Source organism: Staurois parvus, unplaced genomic scaffold (assembly GCF_062004578.1).
Source record: "Staurois parvus isolate SC_StPar_1 unplaced genomic scaffold, SC_StPar_1.0 ptg000432l, whole genome shotgun sequence".
In the NCBI taxonomy this organism is placed as follows: Eukaryota; Metazoa; Chordata; class Amphibia; order Anura; family Ranidae; genus Staurois; species Staurois parvus.
In genome coordinates this window covers 13,329,644-13,352,249 of record NW_028318228.1, presented here as the reverse complement: position 1 = coordinate 13,352,249, position 22,606 = coordinate 13,329,644, and the positions used below count along the sequence as shown (strand labels likewise).

General features: G+C 43.3%; 1 protein-coding gene across 1 annotated transcript; it reads right to left on the bottom strand.

The window, feature by feature from the left end:
- Positions 1–1,151: 1,151 nt before the first annotated feature.
- LOC149454398 (uncharacterized) lies at positions 1,152–20,670 on the bottom strand. Its single transcript, XM_089687668.1, has 4 exons — positions 20,556–20,670; positions 9,019–10,014; positions 5,662–5,856; positions 1,152–2,170 (listed from the first exon to the last, which is right to left on the bottom strand). Exons 2-4 carry the CDS (start codon positions 10,000–10,002, stop codon positions 1,970–1,972), a joined length of 1,380 nt encoding a protein of 459 aa, XP_089543794.1. The 5' UTR covers positions 10,003–10,014; positions 20,556–20,670; the 3' UTR covers positions 1,152–1,969.
- Positions 20,671–22,606: the final 1,936 nt, after the last annotated feature.

Genomic DNA, 22,606 nt, shown 5'->3' with positions numbered 1-22,606 from the left:
CCCCACATCGCAGAGAGATGACGGCTCTTCACCCGGGTTACCACCCCACCATTAACTATTGTTAACCACGGTTTTTATGCTTATGATTACTTCACACATGTGAGTGTTTCTACATTTAGACTTGAATTAAAAGACTTATTGCACTTAGAGGCGCTTCTCTCCTTTTTCTCATCTACAGAAGTTGCTACAGCTTATTTGGAAGCCTTGCCCTCAGTGCCACACGGAATCCTACGCTCTTCATACAGTAGCCACTAATACCACCATCACCCATACTACCATTTCCCAGGACTTTGCAGTGTTTGCGCTGTTACAACCCTTCCTCATGTTTTCATCTGACCGCCCATTGAAGACAGCGAACATCTGTGTCCGCTCCGTTTGAAAGGATCCTAAAGGGTCTGAATATTTAAAGTGATCCTGAAGGCTCAAGGATTGTTACCTTCATGATTCTATGCATGAAGGTGAAAAACCTCTGTGCTCCCCCCCCGTTACTCACCCTAAGCCCCCCTCTAGATCCAGCGATGTGCACTGGAGTCTCTGCTATCTCTTCATTTGCTGAGACAGAAGCAGGAGCCATTGGCTCCCACTGTGGTCAATCACAGCCAGTGAGAAGAGAGGAGGTATGGCCAAGTCACACGGAGCAGTGGGTGCCTCCATGGCAAGCGGCTTGCTGTGGGGTACCCGACAGGAGGGGGGGACCAGGATCCGGGCTGCTCTGTGCAAAACCACTGCACACTGGACATTTTTTTTTTTTTTAAAGAAAAAATATCAAAGCCTTTAGATTCACTTTAAGTACATACTTAGTTTTTATCCCAATAAATTTAGACATTTCTAAAATTCTGTTTTCACTTTGTAATTATGGGGTACCGAATGTAGATTGAGGGAAAAAAAAATTAATTACAGGCTGCAAAACTGAAGGGGGAGAGGGGGGGAGGGGATAGAGAGAGAGGGGGGAAGAGAGAGAGAGAGAGAATAAAAAAAAATATCCGACTGGCCTTTGTGAACCACTTGCTTATTTCTACCATCACTCTTTATGTTTCTCTATGTGCCATCTCTAAGCATAGTATATAAAACATCTTTATGTGCAGAAATGTTACAACTACAGAGAATGACACCTTTTTGGGATGAAAAATATGCCTAAATCCACAAAGCAGTTGATCAGATGTAAGAGTTTATTCTGCAGTAAACATTTAGGTGGCTGGTGATAACAGATACAGTTCTTAGATCAAACAGTCCAGTCATTACCGTCATCAATATTAAAGAAAACTGTTTTTAATTCAGACTGCTTGGATATTCTGTTAACCCAACTGGAGATCAAACTGTTTTTATAGATAGAATTTTGTAATGTTTTCAACTGTTTTTTTGTAGGTGTCTGTCTGACTGCCATCCACTATGAACAAGTGAACAACAAAAAGCTTAATAGTCAATGAGGTAGAGAATAAGGTGTCACACCTTTGTACTTTGATGTGTTTTCCATTGAAATCAATGGATATATATCACAATACATGTCAATGTGAGTTGATGTGCAAAGTAAAGTGCATTAAAAATGCAATACAACACACACCGACACGTTTTTGTTTTTCTTCAATGCAAAAATGCATTAACCTACATATGTTTCAAAAAGGCAAAAGGTGCGATTCTTCCCTTAAAATTTGCCTCCTGCTACAGAATCTATTTCGGCATTCACTTCGGGAGTTCAAGTAATAACACCAACAATACACAATGGGGGAAATTTAATAACACTGGGGTACGCAATCAGGAGCAGCTGGTGCACGGTAGCCAATTAGCTTCTAACGTCAGCTTGTTCCATTAGCGCTGGCAACAAAACCTGGAAGCTCACTGGTCTCCATGAACCATATTTTGCACTCTCCAGTTTTAGTAAATTTCCCCAATAAGTTATTTAAATAGCAGCAATAACATTATTAACATTAATATACAGGGATGAAGAGATGACAGTCCAATAATTGACAAATCATTTGCAGTCTTCATCCAAGTCCGATGGCCAGTATTGATCATCCATGTAGTGGCTGTTGTTTTGAGTGTTCTCTGGAATGCTTTCAGTGTCTTCGTGAATGTCAGTAAGAAGTTTTTGTTCATACTGGTCCTCCACCAATTTATAGAGCTCCATGCATGTCTGAGCATCTTCCACCGAGGAATGGCCCTTTATACCCACCTGCATTGCACAAAGAAAAAAAAAAAAAAGTTTAAATTTAAGGCAAAATCGCATAATAAAAAAAAAAAAATGTAACCCTTTCGCTGCCAAGGATGTCCACTCTAAGTTGTGGCTGTAGCATCCAAGTAGCAGATGACATATAGAAGACACCATGAAAAGCAAACGCAGCCATTAACATGAATTAAAGTGGTTCTAAATACGGAAGTTTTTTTTTTTTTTAAGTGGCTTTAAACCTCAGACATGAAATATGAGCAAAGCATATCCCTCTATAGTGTGTACGTGTCTCAATCCAGAGCACCAAGTATCATTTCTGTCTGCTGCCTCCTTCCTCTGCCATCAGCATGAATCACCTCTGATGAGTTTTTCGAACACCAAGAGAAAAATGGTGACAGGGACCTCCAGCAGATGGACAGCCTCAGCTCTGTTCCTGTGAGCTGTGTGAAGGAGTGTGTGTCCCTTCCCTCCAATCAGCACTCAGAGCTCTCCTCACTGAGAGCAGTGGAGTGTCATTTCAGCTCCACACCCCTTTTTTCTGAATTCTCAGACAAGCTGTACAAATTCAGCACTTTGGATGGATGTAGAGAAGAGAATACTGCAGATAAACAGGAACAACTTCTGTTAGAGGTACTGTGATGGATTTGGTAAAATGCCTATTTAGTTTCCTATTGAATATATATATATACGCTATTTCTATAAGTTTTATAAATATTTACTTTTATACTTTAATACATATGTTGTGTGAATATTTTCTGCCTGCTGGGCTTTGTGGTACTATAAGAAATCCTTGCTTAAGAAATGTCTGCTCACACACACTGCCCCCCTCCCACCGTGTGATTTGGAAGACAAAAGAATGTTTTCCTAAAAAGATAAGGCCTGGAAGAAGATCACACCTATACCATGACGGAGATTGTTTTCGTGTGGAAATGACCAATCAAAGACTAATATAATGCTTATGCTGTTGTCACAGGACTCTCGCATCATTCTTCATATATAAGCTTATTTTCTCATTATAATAAACTAGAAGCATTCATAGACTGAACTTGTGTGTCAGCGTGAGTTTCTTCCAGTGTGCGCACATTCCAAAGCTAGTGTCATAAATTAGGACAGGAACAGATAAGCACTGGACGATTAAGTCCTCAACTAACACAGTACAACTTATGTTAGAGGATTTGTTTAATCTCTGTGTACCACCTGAGGCCAGTCAGTTCACTGGGTATATAGAAGGGTAAAAGTGATTTTAAAAGTTTTGTTTTTTTTTAATTAGAACACACACACACACACACACACACACACAACTTGCCTGCTCTGTGCAAGGGCAAAACAACACATTAAACATAGGCATGCACTTAACCCCTTCATTACCCCGAGATGTTAACACCTTCCCAGCCAGTTTTATTAGTACAATGACTGTGTATAGTATTATCACTGATCACTGTATTAGTGTCACTGGTTGGTGTGTCAGATTGCCCACAGCACTATCACGGTCCGACTACAAGTTGCTGATCACCACCATTACTAGTATAAAAAATATAAATAAAAATTCCAGTATATAAACCATTGTTTGTAGATACTATAGCTTTCACACAAGCCAATCAATATACACATTCAGATTTTTCTTTCCCCTTTGTGATTTTTGTGGAGACAGGTTCTCTTTAATGAGACATCCAGGGTCCAAAAGACTCTTGAAGTCTTTCTTGTGCTCCACTGAATATAATGCAGTACAGATCACATTGCAATACATTCCTTCCTGGCTTGGAAACCGTGGGGGGGAAGGGGGGGAACGACACCCAGAAGTGACAATTTACTGCCGGATCAACAGGAAGAGGAGCGGACGTGTATCTGCTCAGCTACCTCCCCCCTACCCAGCAGCACCTGCTATGTTGGTCCCGCAGATGGGCAAGCGGAGCCCAGGATACGTGGCAGGAGTGCGCATGTCACCAGGGGTGTAAAAGCAATCCGGCACCACTGGACTTGGCAGGTGGCAGTCTGCTCATCAGATACAGACACACTCCCCGTGGCTGCAACCATCAGGAAGTATGTGTGTAAACCCCCCTGATGTCAGGTCTGTACAATATACGGGCCAAGAACAGAGAATGGTTAAACCCTTTCATTGCTATGATGTGTGCTATGTCATTGAATGCAAAAAGGGTCAAAGCAACTATGGCCCCTCAACAAATGCCCCGATCTGCAGAAATGAATAAAGGTTTCCCACATTCAGATGATTTCACTTTTTTCCCCAGGTTAACAGTTGGGTCAGATGACCACATACAGACCAATGCTAACATCCGGCTTTTAAGGGGATTGACTGAAGGATCATCTTGTGACCTTAAATCCAGGGAATAGAGGAAACTGCTTTCCCTCAGGCTCCATTCACATTTATGCATGTTGCGTTTGATGCTTTCTCCAGTACTGTTAGCAGCTTGTTTTGTGTTTTTCTACACGCGGTTTGCTTTTTCTTTTTTTTTAAAAAACTGGAATTTTTTTGCTGGGCAGAATAAAAATGAAAAAGCCAAAACGTGGCAAAAAAATGCACTACCATGCATTTCAGCAGATTCTCCACTAAACTCTATTGCAACAAAAACACTGCTTTTTGCTTTTAAAAGTCCCTGACCCTTTCCAAAAAACGCCGCAGCTCAAAAAAGCATAGATGTGTACATGTTCCATAGGAAGCCATATTAAATGGACTGCAGTGTGTCTGCAAAAAAGTGCTAAAAAACGCATTGGTGTAAATGGAGCCTAAAAGCAAACACACAAGGAATTGCTCAATCTTGAAATGTGGGATCAGGGGACAATAGGCACAGTGAACCACCCCAAAAAAAAATAAAAAATAAATTTTGGGGACAAAAATATATACATTCACAAACTAAAAGACAAATTACTTATTTGTTATTCTTATACAAAGGGGTATATTTATAAAAAATCTGGTGTACAGATGTCTCATCATTCGCATGGGTGTCACAAACAACCCCAGGTATGTGTCTAATATGTTTATTCCCTATGATAGTCAGTGCCATCCAATGACCATAATGCAGTATTTTCCATTGATTGAGATATTTCAGGAAAATACTGCATTATAGCCACTAGATGGAGCAGATGATCAGAACGAATGAACAGACACATTAGGGAGATTTATTATCTTACTTTTGAACTTTTCTCCAATTATTCTGCACAAAAGCTTACACATGTTCCATGTCATACATCTCAGACTTCAGGGAGCAAAAAGGGGTTTTCTCAGCTAAGCACACACCCCTGCCTGAGCTAAGGGCAGATAGACTCCAGTAAGTAAATACTACACGAATCATCTGCCCTTAGCCAAGATGGCCATGGCCACAAATGCTGGGGGGGAGGGAGTGTTATTCAAAGTGATTTCTCAGCTAAATAAAGTAAGGAGACATGAATGGATGGGGGAGTTTGCGTTGAAAATCAAAAATAAATGACAGTGTTCTTGGTTTGTGGTGCTCACACACAGTGTAGTTCCACTTTAATCTTACCTGTATTTTTTTCTGCAGGAGACCCCATGCAAGACTTTTTAAAGAAGGTGTTTTGGACAGTCCTGCCATTTGGGTGAGCAGACGGATTTGACTTGTGTCTCTGGTTTGTTCCTTGGGATGGTAATATCTTAGAGCTTTATAATCATTGATCAGAGCATGTCCAATGACTCGCTTATCTTTCAGAATGTTCAAGATCTAGAAAACAATTCAAAGATCAGGTTGCATATGAGATATTATTAGTAAAAACATCTCAAAGCGGTATTAAACTCAAAACCAAAAATGTAATATATTGCAGATTACCAATCATTAGATATGGGGCCTGCATTCATTTTTTTTTTTTTTTTTTTTAAAAAGGACAGACGGATTCCAGGAAGTAGATGCTAAATGAACCACTTGCCAACCATGCTATAGCTGAATGATGGCTACAGAGCGGTTGTCCAGTTCTGGCAGGGCGTCATTTGACGTCCTCCCGCACGCCCCCCGTGATCGCTGTGTCCTACAGACAAAGCTGATCACATGATGAGGTAAAAGGCCAATCACAGCGGCCTTCTACCATGTGATCAGCTGTGTCCAATGACACAGCATATCACAATGTAAATACAGTTGCCAGTTATCGGCAGCACTTTCCTCACGCTGTCACAGTGTGAGGAAAGTACTGCCGATACCCTGCAACTGTCACAGAGCAGATCGGCACTGATGATCAGTGCCCAGCAGTGCCCATAATTGCTGTATATTAGTGCAGCATCAATGCCTCCTGAATGCCCACCAGTGGCACCTCATCAGTGAAGTCTATCAGTGCGGCCTATCCGTGCCACCTTCATCAGTGCAGCCTTAAAAACACACAGAGGAGAAAAAATTACCTGATTGCAAAATTTTATAATACTAAGAAAATGTTTTTTCAAATTTTTTGCTTTTTTTTTTTGTTTATAGTGCAAACAAATAAAACATCCAGTGGCAATTAAATGCCACCAAAAGAAAGCTCTATACGTGTGAAAAAAAAAAAAAAAAAAATTAAATAGGGCTACAATTTTGCATAACTTCGCAATCGTCAAAGTGCGACAGCGATGAAAGCTGAAAATTGGCCTGGCCAGGAAGAGGGTAAAAGTGCCCTGTATGCAAGTGGTTAAAGTGATACTAAACCCAGGACCCGCATCCACTGTATCTGGTCTCCCCGGACCCCGCATCCACTATATCTGGTCTCCCCGGACCCCGCATCCACTATATCTGGTCTCCCCGGACCCCGCATCCACTATATCTGGTCTCCCCGGACCCCGCATCCACTATATCTGGTCTCCCCGGACCCCGCATCCACTATATCTGGTCTCCCCGGACCCCGCATCCACTATATCTGGTCTCCCCGGACCCCGCATCCACTATATCTGGTCTCCCCGGACCCCGCATCCACTATATCTGGTCTCCCCGGACCCCGCATCCACTATATCTGGTCTCCCCGGACCCCGCATCCACTATATCTGGTCTCCCCGGACCCCGCATCCACTATATCTGGTCTCCCCGGACCCCGCATCCACTATATCTGGTCTCCCCGGACCCCGCATCCACTATATCTGGTCTCCCCGGACCCCGCATCCACTATATCTGGTCTCCCCGGACCCCGCATCCACTATATCTGGTCTCCCCGGACCCCGCATCCACTATATCTGGTCTCCCCGGACCCCGCATCCACTATATCTGGTCTCCCCGGACCCCGCATCCACTATATCTGGTCTCCCCGGACCCCGCATCCACTATATCTGGTCTCCCCGGACCCCGCATCCACTATATCTGGTCTCCCCGGACCCCGCATCCACTATATCTGGTCTCCCCGGACCCCGCATCCACTATATCTGGTCTCCCCGGACCCCGCATCCACTATATCTGGTCTCCCCGGACCCCGCATCCACTATATCTGGTCTCCCCGGACCCCGCATCCACTATATCTGGTCTCCCCGGACCCCGCATTCACTATATCTGGTCTCCCACAGTACACAGAACATGGAGATGCAATTATTTTGGTAAATATAAACGGCTAAATATCTTTTCTCATCAACAGTTAGAGCAGTCTTGTGACTTCAGCTGAGCACTGGTTAAAGCCTGTAGGAGGAATTTTCTTTCTGCTCTAGGAGAATGCAGAACCCCTGACCTCTGTCTGGACAGTGCTGACTGGCCTTGTGCTGATCATATGCACTCTCCCAAAAAAAAAAAAAAAAAAACAAACACACACAAACCTCTCTAGCAATACATACTAAACTGAGCATGTGCAGAAGGGCTACGGGTTCAGTCTGTCTTATCAGGAGATAAGGTGTGGACATTTGAACAAGGAGGAGCAGAAAAGAAAGGATCAAAATGGCCTTTTTACACAATGCAGAGGATTAACCCCTTAGGTTCCACAGTGAGTATAACAAGCATGCTTTACGGCATATACAGACTGATTTTACGGTCGTGGGGTTAGTAACACTTTAATCAGCTGCCCTTACTCAAGATGGCCACTGCTAGAAATGATAGGGGGAGTTTTTTAAAGTGATTTCTCGGCAAAATAAAACAAGACAGATGCATGGGGGAGTTTGCTTTGAATACAAGCAATGAATGAAATAGCGTTTTCAGTTTGTGGTGCTCAGATACAGTGTAGTTCTGATTTAAATTGGTTGTAAACCTCAGACGTGAAACATGAACAAAGCATATCCCTCTATAGTGTGTATCAATCTCAATCCAGAGCACTAAGTCTCATTTCTGTCTGCTGCTTCGTTCCTCTGCCATCTGCATGAATCACTTCTGACAAGTTTTCCTGACACCAAGAGAAAGACGGTGACAGGGGAGGGAACTCCTACAAAATTGACAGCCTCATTAAGACAGCTGTTGTTGACTAACATGGAATATCACACATGTGACTTGGGGGGGGGGGGTCGCACAAGTCAGGTCCCAAGTCGCAGCAGTATGAACCGAGCCCAATATACATATGAATGCATAAATAATGAATGTATTTTAAAGCTATTCATTCTATGGAACTAAATGCATATTCCCTCTGTGTATATGGGAGCAAAGTTGAATGGCAAAGGGCTATTTTATCTGGAGTAAAATGTTATCAATTCATTAATAACAAAAGCGGTTCAGGAAAATGCTGCATTATCGCCACTAGATGGAGATGCCGATCATGGAAGTATTTCTTTTGATCAGCAGCTCCACCTATTGGCCACATTGCAGTATTTTTCAGATTTCTGCTGTTCTGCTTGAATGAACATTCGACCTGGAGTGTAAATAGCCCACTAACATTCCATTTTGCCCCATTCACACAGCACAAATGTACATGCACAGCATGCATAACTCTGCAAACGTTACATCCCTAACTATTATAGCATTTACCGTTTTCTGTGCAGTTTTAAATGGAATGGCATTTTTCAGGTGGCGTTTGGTGATGCCGCTCCAGCGTGTTCTGTAGTCTGTGATTGGTAGCTCTGGCATAATGTATTTGTCATAGACAACGTCTCCTTGGTAGTTCACAATACTACACCGGGCCAGCTCACTGGTCCTACCACCGGGCCCTGTGCCAACCATCTCACAGTCCAAGGCAACGCACTTCCCGGGCTTTAGCCACGGACAGGGGGATGAGGGTCTGCTAGAGGGACAACTGCTGGATACGGACAAGCCGCTGTCGTAGTCACATGCTGCAGAATAATCAGGGGATCTGGTAGCCATGGCTGCAGGATAATCAGGGGATCTGGTAGCCATGGCTGCAGGATAATCAGGGGATCTGGTAGCCATGGCTGCAGGATAATCAGGGGATCTGGTAGCCATGGCTGCAGGATAATCAGGGGATCTGGTAGCCATGGCTGCAGGATAATCAGGGGATCTGGTAGCCATGGCTGCAGGATAATCAGGGGATCTGGTAGCCATGGCTGCAGGATAATCAGGGGATCTGGTAGCCATGGCTGCAGGATAATCAGGGGATCTGGTAGCCATGGCTGCAGGATAATCAGGGGATCTGGTAGCCATGTCTGGCAGAGAACACAGCATGGACTTTATCTTATCGAGTTTAGCAGACTGGTCATCCAGTTGATCTGTGTTCAGTTCATCCACTTGTAGCCTACCACGGCTCTTCCGATCAGAGTCAGAACACCAATCTTCTCCTTTCCCTTGTATGGTCCCAGATTTCAGAGTACCCAGCCGCCCCCGCTGCTGCAGAAACTCTTTGTACTTTAGGAACCGTTGGTGTTTTCGGCTCTTCCTGAGACTCTTAACACATGAAACTTTGGGTTCCTCCATTAAGACGTCTTTATGAACCGAGTTCAAGTAGTGGCTGGACCCGTGGAAGCCATAAAACAAACAGCTGGCTGCTCGGCCTTCCATTGATAAGGATTGCTGGGGAGGAACCACAAGAGATTTACAAATTAAAACTACTATAAAGAGCACCTGTCACTTAGCTAGAGACATACTGGAGATGGTGTATACACTAATTGTTTAACCATTTGAGCTCCAGAAGGTTTGATCCCCTTCATGACCAGGCCATTTTTTGCTATATAGCACTGCGCTACTTTAACAGGCAATTGCACGGCCATGCAAGACTGCAATTAAATTTATAGAATTTTTTTCACACAAAATAGAGCTCTCTTGTGGTATTTGATCACCAGTTTTTCTTAATTTTTTTATTATATATACACAAAAAAAAAATAATTTTTGAAACAATTTTTTTTACTTTTGATTATAAAATAGAATATATTGAATAAAAAAAAAAAAAAAAAAAAAAAAAAATTTCTTTATAAGTTTAGGCCAAAGTATTCTGGTACATGAACCTCCCCAATCATCTCTATGGCATTAACCACTTCCAGACCGGACACTTTTCCCCCCTTCCTGACCAGGGCAATTTTCAGCTTTCAGCGCTATCACACTTTGAATGACAATTGCGCAGTCATGCAACACTGTACCCAAATTAATTTTTTACCATTTTTTTGCAACAGATAAAGCTTTATTTTGGTGGTATTTATTCACTGCTGGGATTTTTATTTTTTTTGCTATGTAAATGAAAAAGTCCAAAAATTTTGAACAAAAGTGTTTTTTTTATAAAATTTTGCAAATAAATAATATTTCATCATAAATCTTTGCCAAAATGTATTTCGTTATCTTTTTAGTAAAAAAAAAAACCAAACAAATTAGTTTATAACCAAAAATTATAATTTTTAAACATTTTTTTTTACATTTTTATATTATTTTTATTTATTTTATTTTTTTACATACGGTCACCCTAGCAGTACAGTGTCACCATGGTGACACTGTACTACTTGTGGATGGTGATGAAGATTTTTTTTTTTTACAATGATTGCTTTTACACCCATATAGGATGTAAAAGCAATCATTTCTCTTTCTCTCTGTCTGCATTCCTGCACTCATTGAGAAATACAGAGTGAGCTGTGATTGGTCACAGCTTGTCACATGGTACAAGGCTGTTGTGAATAGCCTTGTACCATGTGACCTCTGTGATCATTCACAGATTTCACACGTAGTAAGCAATGATGTCACAAGTGACATCTTGCTTACTACTTTGCATGTGATCACTGATTGGCCAATCAGTGATCACATGATCGGGACCTCGTACAGAGGTCCCGTCCAACGATCGGTGTTTCACTGTGTCCGGAGGACACAGCGGGCACCGGATCGCGGTGCTGCGCGCTCCCAGGGAGTGCGCACAAGCAGGGTGCGGGGAGGCCGTTCATAAACGGCCACCCGACCCTGTACTGCCACCGTCCGGCTGTTTATATGCAACGGCCGGTTGGGAAGTGGTTAAAAATCGGAAGTGACAAGCATTTTGTCGCTTCCAGCTTCTCCAGATGTCAACAAAGCCATTTTTGGCTTCGGAAAGCATCTGGCCACACAGAACTTGCTGTGATCAGATGTTTTTTTTTTTTTTTTTAAGAGCAGAGGAGAAATCTGGGGTCTAATAGACCCTAGATCTCTCAGTAAAGAGGACCTGTCACTGCATACTGTCATCACAAGGGATGTATACATTCCTTGTAATCACAATAAAAGGGATTTAAATAAACTAGCTTCTTTAAAGCACCCTAGTGCTTGCACATAAAGGCGAATGCATACCTAGGTCACGCACGCATATGTAAATGGTGTTCGCACCATACACATGAGATTGCTGCTAACATTATAGTGAGAATAATAATTCCAGCAGACCTCCTGTGTAACTCTAAACTAGTAACCTGTAAGTGTTTTTAAAGTGACAGTTATGGAGGTTTTAAAAGTAGTATAATTTGGCACCGTTCTACAGGCGTACAAAATTTTAAAGTGGGACAGGTTTGGTATCTATTTATTCACCATAACATTATCTTTTATATTTTACCAAACAAGTGGACATTATATTGTGTTGTGCGCTAAAATTCATTAAAGTGCATTTTTTCCTAAAAATTTGCACTTGAAAAACTGCTATGCAAATACCGAGTGACATAAAAAAAAAAAAAAAAAAATTGCAAAACCCACCATTTTATTTTCTCTAGGGCCTCTGCTTTAAAAAAGAAAAAAAAATTGTACACACACACCTCAAAAATAAAAATTAAAAGAAAAAAAAAAATAAGAAAGGAACACTTTTTAATCAGAGTATAGCATCAAGTCAATTAAACTCCTGGGATATTGATCTGGTCAGTTAAGTAGCAGAGGGGGTTGTTAAATCAGTTTCAGCTGCTTTGGTGTTAATGAAATCAACAAGTGCACTTGATGGGCAACAATGAGACGACCCTCAAAACAGGAATGGTTTTACAGGTGGAGGCCACTGACATTTTTTTCCCTACTCATCTTTTCTGACTGTTTTTCACTAGTTTTGCACTTGGCTAGGGTCAGTGTCACTACTGGTAGCATGAGGCGATACCTGGACCCTACAGAGGTTGCACAGGCAGTCCAACTCCTCCAGGATGGCACATCAATACGTGCCATTGCCAGAAGGTTTGCGGTGTCTCCAAGCACCCAATCCCAAGAGCATGGAGGAGATTCCAGGAGACAGGCAGTTACTCTAGGAGAGCTGGACAGGGCCGTAGAAGGTCCTTAGCCCATCAGCAGGACCGGTATCTGCTCCTTTGTGCCAGGAGGAACAGGATGAGTGCTGCCAGAGCCCTACAAAATGACCTCCAGCAGGCCACTGGTGTGAATGTCTCTGACCAAACAATCAGAAACGGACTTCATGAGGGTGGCCTGAGGGCCCGATGTCCTCTAGTGGGCCCTGTGCTCACTGCCCAGCATCAAAGAGCTGGATTGGCATTTGCCATTGAACACCAGAATTGTCAGGTCTGCCACTGGCACCCTGTGCTTTTCACAGATGAGAGCAGGTTCCCCCTGAGCACATGTGACAGACGTAGAAGGGTCTGGAGAAGCCGTGAAGAACATTATGCTGCCTGTAACATCATTCAGCATGACCGTTTTTGAGGGCACAGACCTCTACAGGCTAGACCAGCATTTCTCAACCAGGGTGCCCAGACACCCTGGGGTGCCTTGAGGTTTCTTCAAGGATGCCTTGGCAAATTTTTAAAAATAGCCTTTTAATTACACAAAGCCACAGATTTTCATTGTGCACCATTACGACCTTCTAGCTGCCGGCATCCTGACAACCAATGACATCAGTTGATAAGGAGAATGTCAGTTGCCTGCACAGCATCCTAGTTTGACCTTCCCCTGCCCCTCTCCATCAGTGCTGGGGTCACATTAGCTCAGTGATGGAGAAAAACTGAGGGAGAAGAGAAATACTGGAATACCAGTACCAGTGCGCAAAAGTGTATTTGCTTTGGAATAAATCCCCTCTAATGTTGGGTGTCCTACATGTGTGGATGTTGCTGTGTTATATAAAGCTATTAGAATAGTTTTTCACATTTTAGCATGGGATTCCTCAAGACTGTCCATAATTTTAAAGGGTGCCTTGACTGAAAAAAAGTTGAGAAGCACTGGGCTAGACAATGGCACCTTGACTGCCATTAGGTATCGGGATGAAATCCTTGGACCCATTGTCAGATCCTACTCTGGTGCAGTGGGTCCTGGGTTCCTACTGGTGCACGACAATGGCCGGCCTCATGTGGTGAGAGTATGCAGGCAGTTCCTGGAGGATGAAGGAATTGATACCATTGAATGGCCTACATGCTTGCCTGACCTAAATCCAATAGAATACCTCTGGGATATCATATTTTGGTCCATCCGACGACACCAGATTGCACCTGAGACTGTCCAGGAGCTCAGTGATGCCCTGGTCCAGACCTGGGAGGAAATACCCCATAACACCACGCATAATCTCATTAGGAGCATGCCCCGACATTGTCAGGCATGCATACAAGCTCGTGGGGGCCATACAAACTACTGAGGACCATTCTGAGTTACTGCAAAGAATTTCAGCAAAATGGACTAGACTGCTTTATCATTTTTTCACTTTGATTTTCGGGGTGTCTTTGAATTCAGTCCTCTGTAGGTTGATAATTTTCTTTTCCATCAAACGATGGGACATCCTTACGTTCCTAACACATTACCCCGTCCATGTCAGTATAGATATCCAGCATGAGATTTTTCCCTATTGAGATCTGATGTGTTTTCAAAGTGTTCCTTTCATTTTTTTTTGAGGTGTGTGAAAACCACTTGGAGGTTTCAAGTAATTTTTAGCAAAAAAAATTATGATTTTTACATTTAGGAGAGATGTCAGAATTGGCCCAGTTGGGAAGTAGTTAAAAGATAATTTCTTTGTAAATATAAAAATGTATATCTTTTTGCAATTAAAAAAAAACCAAATGATTGTTTTTTTTTTTAAACTAGAAAATATGCGCCAGCGATCAGATCATGGGTGCTATGCAGGACTCCTGCAGACCTGTCTGTATATCTGTGTGCTTGTACCTGCTACTATCAGGACAGAATTCCATTAATGAATTACATGGCTGGGTGGGCGGAGAACCGCACAGCCACATCTTTTTAGAATTGTGGCAGCAGATATGGGGAGAAGATCCCTTATCTGCTGTCACAGGAGGAGGGTGCATCACTAAAATGTTACACCCCGAATATAGGGTACAAAAGGTGAACTTATTGTTTAGAGCCAATTTCCACCAGTGCATTGATTTGCGTTTTGAAGCTGCTGTAAAACGCAGATCAACAGAAGGACATCTGTAAAACAAATTCCAAGATGTCCTATTCACACCACAACACTGCGCTGACCTGCAACATGTATGCGTTTTAGCACAACAGATGTAAGTGGATGTCAACGAAGCGCACAGGATATATCGATTGTCAGTGTGCATTAAAGCGTGACTAAAATGGATGGATATGCACATACATTTTAGCGCAAGTCAGTGTGAATTAGCCCCAATTACACTTTTATGCTCACTATAAGGCATGTCAACTGTCAAAACGTATAACGGACATCAGCATATGACTAAAATGGAAGGAAATGTACATCTTTTTTCTGTACATTTTTGCTCAAGTCAGTGTGAATTTGCCCTAAAGTTAAATTGGTTGTGAAGGCTGAAGGTTTTTTTACCTTCATGTATTCTACGCATGAAGGGAAAAAACCTGTGTGCAGCTCCCCCCATACTTACCTGAGCCCCATCACAATCCAGCGTTGTGAACGACAGCCTTGGCTGTCCCAGGTCTCTGTCTCATTGGCTGAGACTGCTGTTAATCACAGCCAGTCAACCAATAAGACAACAAACTCTGTTGTCCTTGGGGTGACCCTGAATTTGACCGGCTACACAAAATTTAGCCCCTCCTAAATCACCTTAACCAAAAATTTGCAGATGTCTATACTCCCCAGCAAAACATCTGTGTTGATGAGTCCCTCATTAATTTTTCTGGCTGCCTTGCATTCAAACAATTTCTCCCCTGCAAGCGTGCCAGATATGGGGTCAAGATGTAGAAGACCTGTGAGAGGGCAACGGGCTATACATATACGTTTCGGATTTACGAGAGAAAAGATAGTCACGTGGAGCACCCCGGATGCCCAGGGTATATGGGGACCGGTGGCAAGATAGTTTGGGACTTGGTGTCATCCTTTTTCCATATGGATAATATACGTGGATAATTTTTATTCAAGTGTGCCACTATTCAGACATTTGTACAATCTAGGAATAGGCACATGTGGCACCGTGCGACCTAATTGCCGGGGCTTCCCCCAACGGCTTGTAAACACCCATCCTAGAGAGGGGGGAAAAGCCTGCTTGAGAAATGAGGATGACATTCAGCTTCAGCACCAACTTGTTTATTCTGATAGCAACAGGGTCTTGCTCTCAGAATATACATAAAAAGGTGTGTGCAGCGCTGTTGGATGAGATTTTTCATCCGCAGTTAAAGAAAAAAAAAAAAGAAAAACAAAAAGGAGCATATGCCAAAGCATGCGGGCCTGGGGTGGCCAGTGGGTGGATGGCCCCTAAGCGTCGGCATATATATTTAAAAATATTTTTTGGCACATTTCATGTGAGCCCACCATTAGAAGTGGGTGGATGCAGGGTGGTATATTCTAATGGTGGGCATACCACACTTTCTCTGGCAGAGATTTATTCTCTTTTTCATTCAGCCCAAAGGCTGCATAAAAAAAATAAATAAAAAATAGCATATACACCCAACAAGGACCAGCGACATACTGGTACATCACTGGACTTTGAGTGGTTATACCAGGATGATGCCTGCAGCTTCAAGCATCCTCCTGGTATCGCTTTTTTTTTTTTAGGAGGCGATGGGTTTTCATGTAAAAGCAATCCTAGTGGTTAATTAGCTGCAGGATTGCTTTTACAAGCAGTGGGAGAAGATGTCCCCCCTCACCCGGTGCCTTCCATGGCCTTCTCGGGCAGTCCCATGCCATCAGTGGAACCTAAGAATGCAGCCGGTGTTTCTGCCAGCTGACCATAGAGCTGACTGGAGACTGGAATGGTGTCAATCATCTCTATAGTCTAAGAAATCAGAAGCTGCAAGCATTTCATAACTTCAGTTTCGCAGGATATAAACAGCGCCATTTGTAAATTGGGAAAGCATCTGATCACACTGATCTTGGTGAGATTAGATAATGTAAGGGCAGAGGAGATATCTAGAGTCTGATAGACCCCAGATTTATCAAAAAATAAAATATGACAATGCCCATTGAAGTTATAGGGGGGAAAAAATATTCAAAAAATAATGTACAGTGTAAAAATAATTAAAAAAAAAAAAAATCAAGAAGCACCCTCGCCCCCTCCCCATGCGTGGGCGTTGACCTTGTGCCAGTATGCAAACAGCGGTTGCACCATGCATGAGGTATCACCGCGAACTCCAGATCAAGGGCGGTAGTTCTAGCGCTAGACCTCTGTAAATCTAAAATGGTAGCTTATAAAGGCTTTTAAAGCGTTGCCTACTGATATTAAAAATGTATGCAGTTTGTCGTCGTTGCACGGGGCATGTGCAATTTTAAAACATGTCATGTTTGGTATCTATTTACTCGGCATACCATCATCTTATATACTTTACCAAATAATTGGCCAAGATATTGTGTTTTTGTGCATTAAAAGTAAAAAAAATGCATTTTATTCTAAAAATTTGCGTTTGAAAAATCGCTGTGCAAGTACTATGTGATATAAAAAATTGCAGCGCCCACCATTTATTTACTAGGGTGTCTACTTTAAAAAAATATATATAATGTTTGGGAGTTCAAAGCAAAAAATACTAAGTTTTTTATTCATGTGACAGAAAAGGCTTGGTCTTCAAGTGGTTAGAAGAGTGATTGATGTGTGGCATAAACTTCTTATGCTGGGCATAAAAAAACAAAAAATTGTCACTTAAATGATTTATTGCTCACACATGCCATGGGTATATGTGGAATTACACCACAAAATACATTCTAGTTCTCCCGAGTATGGGGGTACCACATGTGAGAGACGTTTTGGCAGTCTAGCCAAGTACAGGACCCCAAGATCCAATAAGCACCTTCGGGCTTTTAAAGGGCTGTATTTCCACATTACACTTCCTGACTACCTATCACAGTTTCAGGAGGCCATGAAATGCCAGGATAGCACCTAACCCCCCCAGATGACCCTTTTTCGGAAAGTAGGCACCCCAAGGAATTTGAAAAGCATGGTGAGAAATTTGCAGATCTCGTTTATTGCCACAAGTTTTTAGAAAATGAACAACGAAAAAAAGCATTATTTTCTTTTTTTTTTTATATATATATATATATATATATATATATATATATATATATATATATATATATATTTCAAAACCTTGTGAGAAAAAAGATGAGATCTGCAAAATACTCACCATGCCTCTTTTTAAATTCCTTGGGGTGTCTACTTTCCAAAAAAAGGGGTCATTTGGGGGGGGGGGGGTTTTGGTGCTATCCTGGCATTTCAGGGTGTCCGAAACTGTGATAGGTAGTGAGGAAGTGTAATGAGGAAGTTATGCACCTTCAGGCTTTCAAAGTATTCATTGGATTTCAAGCTCCTGTATGTGGCTAGGCCCCCTAAAACTCTCACATGTGGTATCCCCATACTCAGTAGAAGTAGCAAAATGTATTTCGGTGTGTAATTCCACATATACCCATTTGAACCCATACTGAATTTGACAGGTACCCGCTCCCATTTCCGGTCCGATCGCCTATGCGATTGGAAGCTTTAGGTGTCCTCCCTCCTTCCCTCCCTGTAGTCTTCTGGGACACGTGACAGGTCCCAGAAGACTACAGGACCATTCCTGAAGCGCAGCACTACTCGCGCATGCGCAGTGGGTGCCCGGATGTGATTCTGCAAGCTGTCACAGCCACAGGTGCCCACACTGAAGATGCCGGCCTCCTGGAACACAGGACAGCCAGTTAAACGGGCTGCGGGGGACACACCACGGGACAGGTAAGTGGCTGTTTTTTAACCACTTCCAGTCCGGACATTTTTACCCCCTTTCTGTCCAGGACAATTTTCAGCTTTCAGCACTATCACACTTTGAATGACAATTGCGCAGTCATGCAACACTGTACCCATATGAATTTTTTACCATTTGTTTGAGACAGAAAATTTTATTTTGGCGACATTTATTCACCGCTGGGATTTTAATTTTTTTTGCAAATGAAAATGTCCAAAAATTTTGCAAAAAAATTTATCATAAATCTTGGCCAAAATTTATTCTGTTATCTTTTTAGTAAAAAAAAAAAATAAGCCAAATTAGTTTATAACCAAAAATTATAATTTTTAAACTTTTTTTTAATTTTTATTTTACATACTGTCACCCTAGCAGTACAGTGTCACCATTTTTTTCTTTTTTTTTTTACACGGATTGCTTTTACACCCATATAGGATGTAAAAGCAATCATTTCTCTTTCTCTCTGTCTGCATTCTTGCAGCTATTGAGAACTACTGAGTGAGCTGTGATTGGTCACACCTTGTCACATGGTACAAGGCTGTTGTGAATAGCCTTGTACCATGTGACCTCTGTGATCATTCACAGATTTCACACGTAGTAAGCAATGATGTCACAAGTGACATCTTGCTTACTACTTTTCATGTGATCACTGATTGGCCAATCAGTGATCACATGATCGGGACCTCGTACAGAGGTCCCGTCCGACGATCGGTGTTTCACTGTGTCCGGAGGACACAGTGGGCACCGGATCGCGGTGCTGCACGCTCCTGGGGAGCGCGCACAAGCAGCGTGTGGGGAGGCCATTTATAAACGGCCACCCAATCCTGCAGTGCCACCGCCCGGCCGTTTATATACAACGGCCGGTCGGGAAGTGGTTAAAAGTCATCAGCTACAGTTTTTGTAGCTGGACTATTTTTTGACGTGAGTGGAACTCCGCTTTAACATCTGCTAGTACACAGAAATATATTGGGTGTCCGTTCTTCATCCGTAAACGGACAGATGAAAAAAAGACTTACAGAACATCCGTGTGAAAGAGCCCTTAGTCATTTTTGTTGTAATCAGTTGCGATTGGCCACAGCTGAGCATATGCTGCAGATGGGCTGTGATTGGCCCTGTCTGTACATGTGATCACTGTAACCAATCACAGCTCACAGCACAGTTGTAAGCAATGAATGGCACGAAAGGAAACCATTGTTTCAACTGTCACGTGATTGGTCGCATCAATCACATGACACGGGCAATGGGCCAGTGTAGTGATGTCATCGGCCATGTCCGGTGACCACAGCTGGTGACAGATCGCGGTGGAGCACGTGAGACGTGATCCTGGGAGGACGTCATGTGATGCCCTCTGAGGAGAAGAGGGATCCCGCTGGGCTGTCATCGTACAATAGGCCGGGCAGGAAGGAGTTAATGAACCCTCAGAAGCCGTGTAATTAATACGTGTTCCACTTTAAAGAGATGGTGCGGCAACCCTGCACAGGACTTGGATGTGATCCCAGGAAAACACGCCTTCTGATGGAGGACAACGGGAGCGTACCCAAAAATGTGCCACGCCATAAACACAGTGTAATCACCGGTGTACACCAGCCCCGATGACGCAGGGCTGCTGCTGGGACTCCACTGTACGGGATGACGTCACAGCCTCCACTGACAGGGTGAGGAGCCTGGGGGGGACATGTAAGTATATCTCATTTTAATAGAAAAAAAAAGTTTTAACTCTTTCAGTGTCACTACAGGAATCATTCTTTACCCCCCCCCCAATCTCAGCTGTAATGGGATATTACAGATGTATATAGGGCCCAACACACCTGGGCGATGACGTCATACACCCGGGGTTACCGCCTCACCCCTTTAAAAGAGGAAGACACATGATGACAGGTTCTGGGGCTGATGATGGCGGTCATTAGACTCACCCGGAATAAGTCAGTCCCGGAGCTTGTGTCAGTCATATGTGTCCCGGATTAACCGGGTGAGGTGGTAACCCTACAGACACCAACTCTACAGTCACCATCCCTCCTGTCCCCAGAGCGATCCACCCCGACATTATCCATAAACTTCCCATAGACTCCTCTCACCTGTCACCCGCCGCCTGGCCGCTCCCGGAACTCTCCGCACAGATCACACGTGTTCCTCTATACCGGCTTCTCACCAACTCTGCCCGGACATGTCCCGTACACTGCTAGCCTGTGATTGGCTAACGCACTCAAGCGACCGCCTTCATGTGTTCTGATTGGACGGTGGAAGCTCGCTAAGGGAAAGAAACCAGGGTGGGATGGATGACATCACGCGCGAACTGCAACCTATGGGGGAAATGCCGCTTGTGTCACGTGGCAGCAGAGTGCTGCGTGATGGGAACGGCGAGCGGTGATTGGCTGACGTCACTGGACTAGATGGCTGCAGCCACGTGTACCGCATCCCGGCTTCTCTACACTTACAACACGGACTGGGTATGGCTGTGTACACACGGCTTCCCGGGGGGTATCTATTGGTTTGGGGAGGGACAGTGTCCGTGTCCCCAAAGGGGGATTCACCGACATTTGTCGCGGTGACCACAACCTTCCCCCTCCCCTTTGTATCAGCCCCCGTTTTTATACCAGAGTCCCTTATTCACATCCAATCCCACCCTTTTATATAAGAGTCCCCCATTAAAATCCGATCCCTCCCTTTTATATCAGTCCCCCATTCACATCATATTCCCCCTTTTATATATCAGTCCCCCATTCACATCCTATTCCCTCTTTTATATAAGAGTCCCCCATTCACATCCGATGCTCCCTTTTGTATCAGATCCCCCAATTCACATCCAATTCTCCCCCCACTTTTATATCAGAGTCCCCCATTCACATCCGATCCCTCCCTGTTATATCAGAGACCCCCTTTATATAAGAGCCACCCTATCACACCAGAAACCCCCTTTTATACGAGAGACCCCCTTTTGAGCACCCATGCACATTAAAGCCCCCTTTCATATCAGAGTCTTCCGATCACATCACCTCCCCCCTTTTATATCAGACCCCTTTTGAGCCCCCCCCCCTTTTATATCAGCGGCCTCCATTCACAGAGCCTCCCCTTTTATATAAGAGCCCCCTTAAAGAGCCACCCATCCACACCAGAAACCCTCTTTTATATCAGCCCCCCATTCACATCAGAGCCCTCCTTTTATATCGGAGACCCCAATTCAAGCCCCCCATTTACATCAGAGTGCCACTTTTATATCAGAGTCCCTGATACATATCAGAGCCCCCTTTTATATTTGAGCCCCCCATTCATATCTGAGCCCCCCCATTTACATCATATTCCCTGCTTTTATATCAGAGCTCCCCCCATTCACATCAGAGCCCCCTCCCTTTTATATCAGACTTCTCTGTTCACTTTAAAATTAGACCATGAAAGAGGATTTTATTGGCGCACTATGAGGCAACAGTGTAAAATTCAATAAATGTATTACAAAATCACTAAAATTACAAATATTAATAAAACAAACATCCAGGGAACTCAGCCCTAAGGGCCAGTTCACACCACAGTGCATTTTTTTTTCCTGCATCAATAAAGCATAGATAGTAGGCTATATGGTTTCCAATGGCATCATTCACACCAGTGCAGTTAGTTTCAGAAAAGTAGAACATGCTCCATTTTTCATGCAATAGACTGTACTGGAACACGCATCAAAAACACAGCAAACAGTACAGTGAAAAGAAAAGAGCATCCAGAAACGCATACAAAATGCATAGGAGAGATTAAAAAAGAGGAAACGCTTCCAGAACGTATCTGGACTTCATTTGTGTGGTGTGAACCAGCCCTAAATGATTTAAAAATATACCCAGTACCCTCTACTGGATTGGTAAAGCACATAGCCTGAATTATACATACAGTGTATAAAAAAGAATCAACCCCCCTTTAAAATAATCATGTTTTGCCTGACTGTGATTGTGCCAAGTGTAACGTTTGGTGGAGGGGGGATCATGGTTTGGGGTTGCTTTCAGGGGTTGGGCTTGGCCCCCTAGTTCCAGTGAAGGGAACTCTTAAGGCGTCAGCATAGCAAGATATTTTGGACAATTTCATGCTCCCAACTTTGTGGGAACAGTTTGGGGATGGCCCCTTCCTGTTCCAACATGACTGCGCACCA

What these genes read in the sequence shown, in the direction of transcription:
- LOC149454398 (XM_089687668.1), bottom strand. Translation starts at nt 10,002, where the DNA reads ATGGAAGGCCGAGCAGCCAGCTGTTTGTTTTATGGCTTCCACGGGTCC. An exon ending in TTAAAACTGCACAGAAAACG is followed by an intron (nt 5,857 to 9,018) that starts GTAAATGCTATA and finishes ATTGTTTTCTAG; the next exon opens with ATCTTGAACATTCTGAAAGA. An exon ending in TCCTGCAGAAAAAAATACAG is followed by an intron (nt 2,171 to 5,661) that starts GTAAGATTAAAG and finishes TGTGCAATGCAG; the next exon opens with GTGGGTATAAAGGGCCATTC.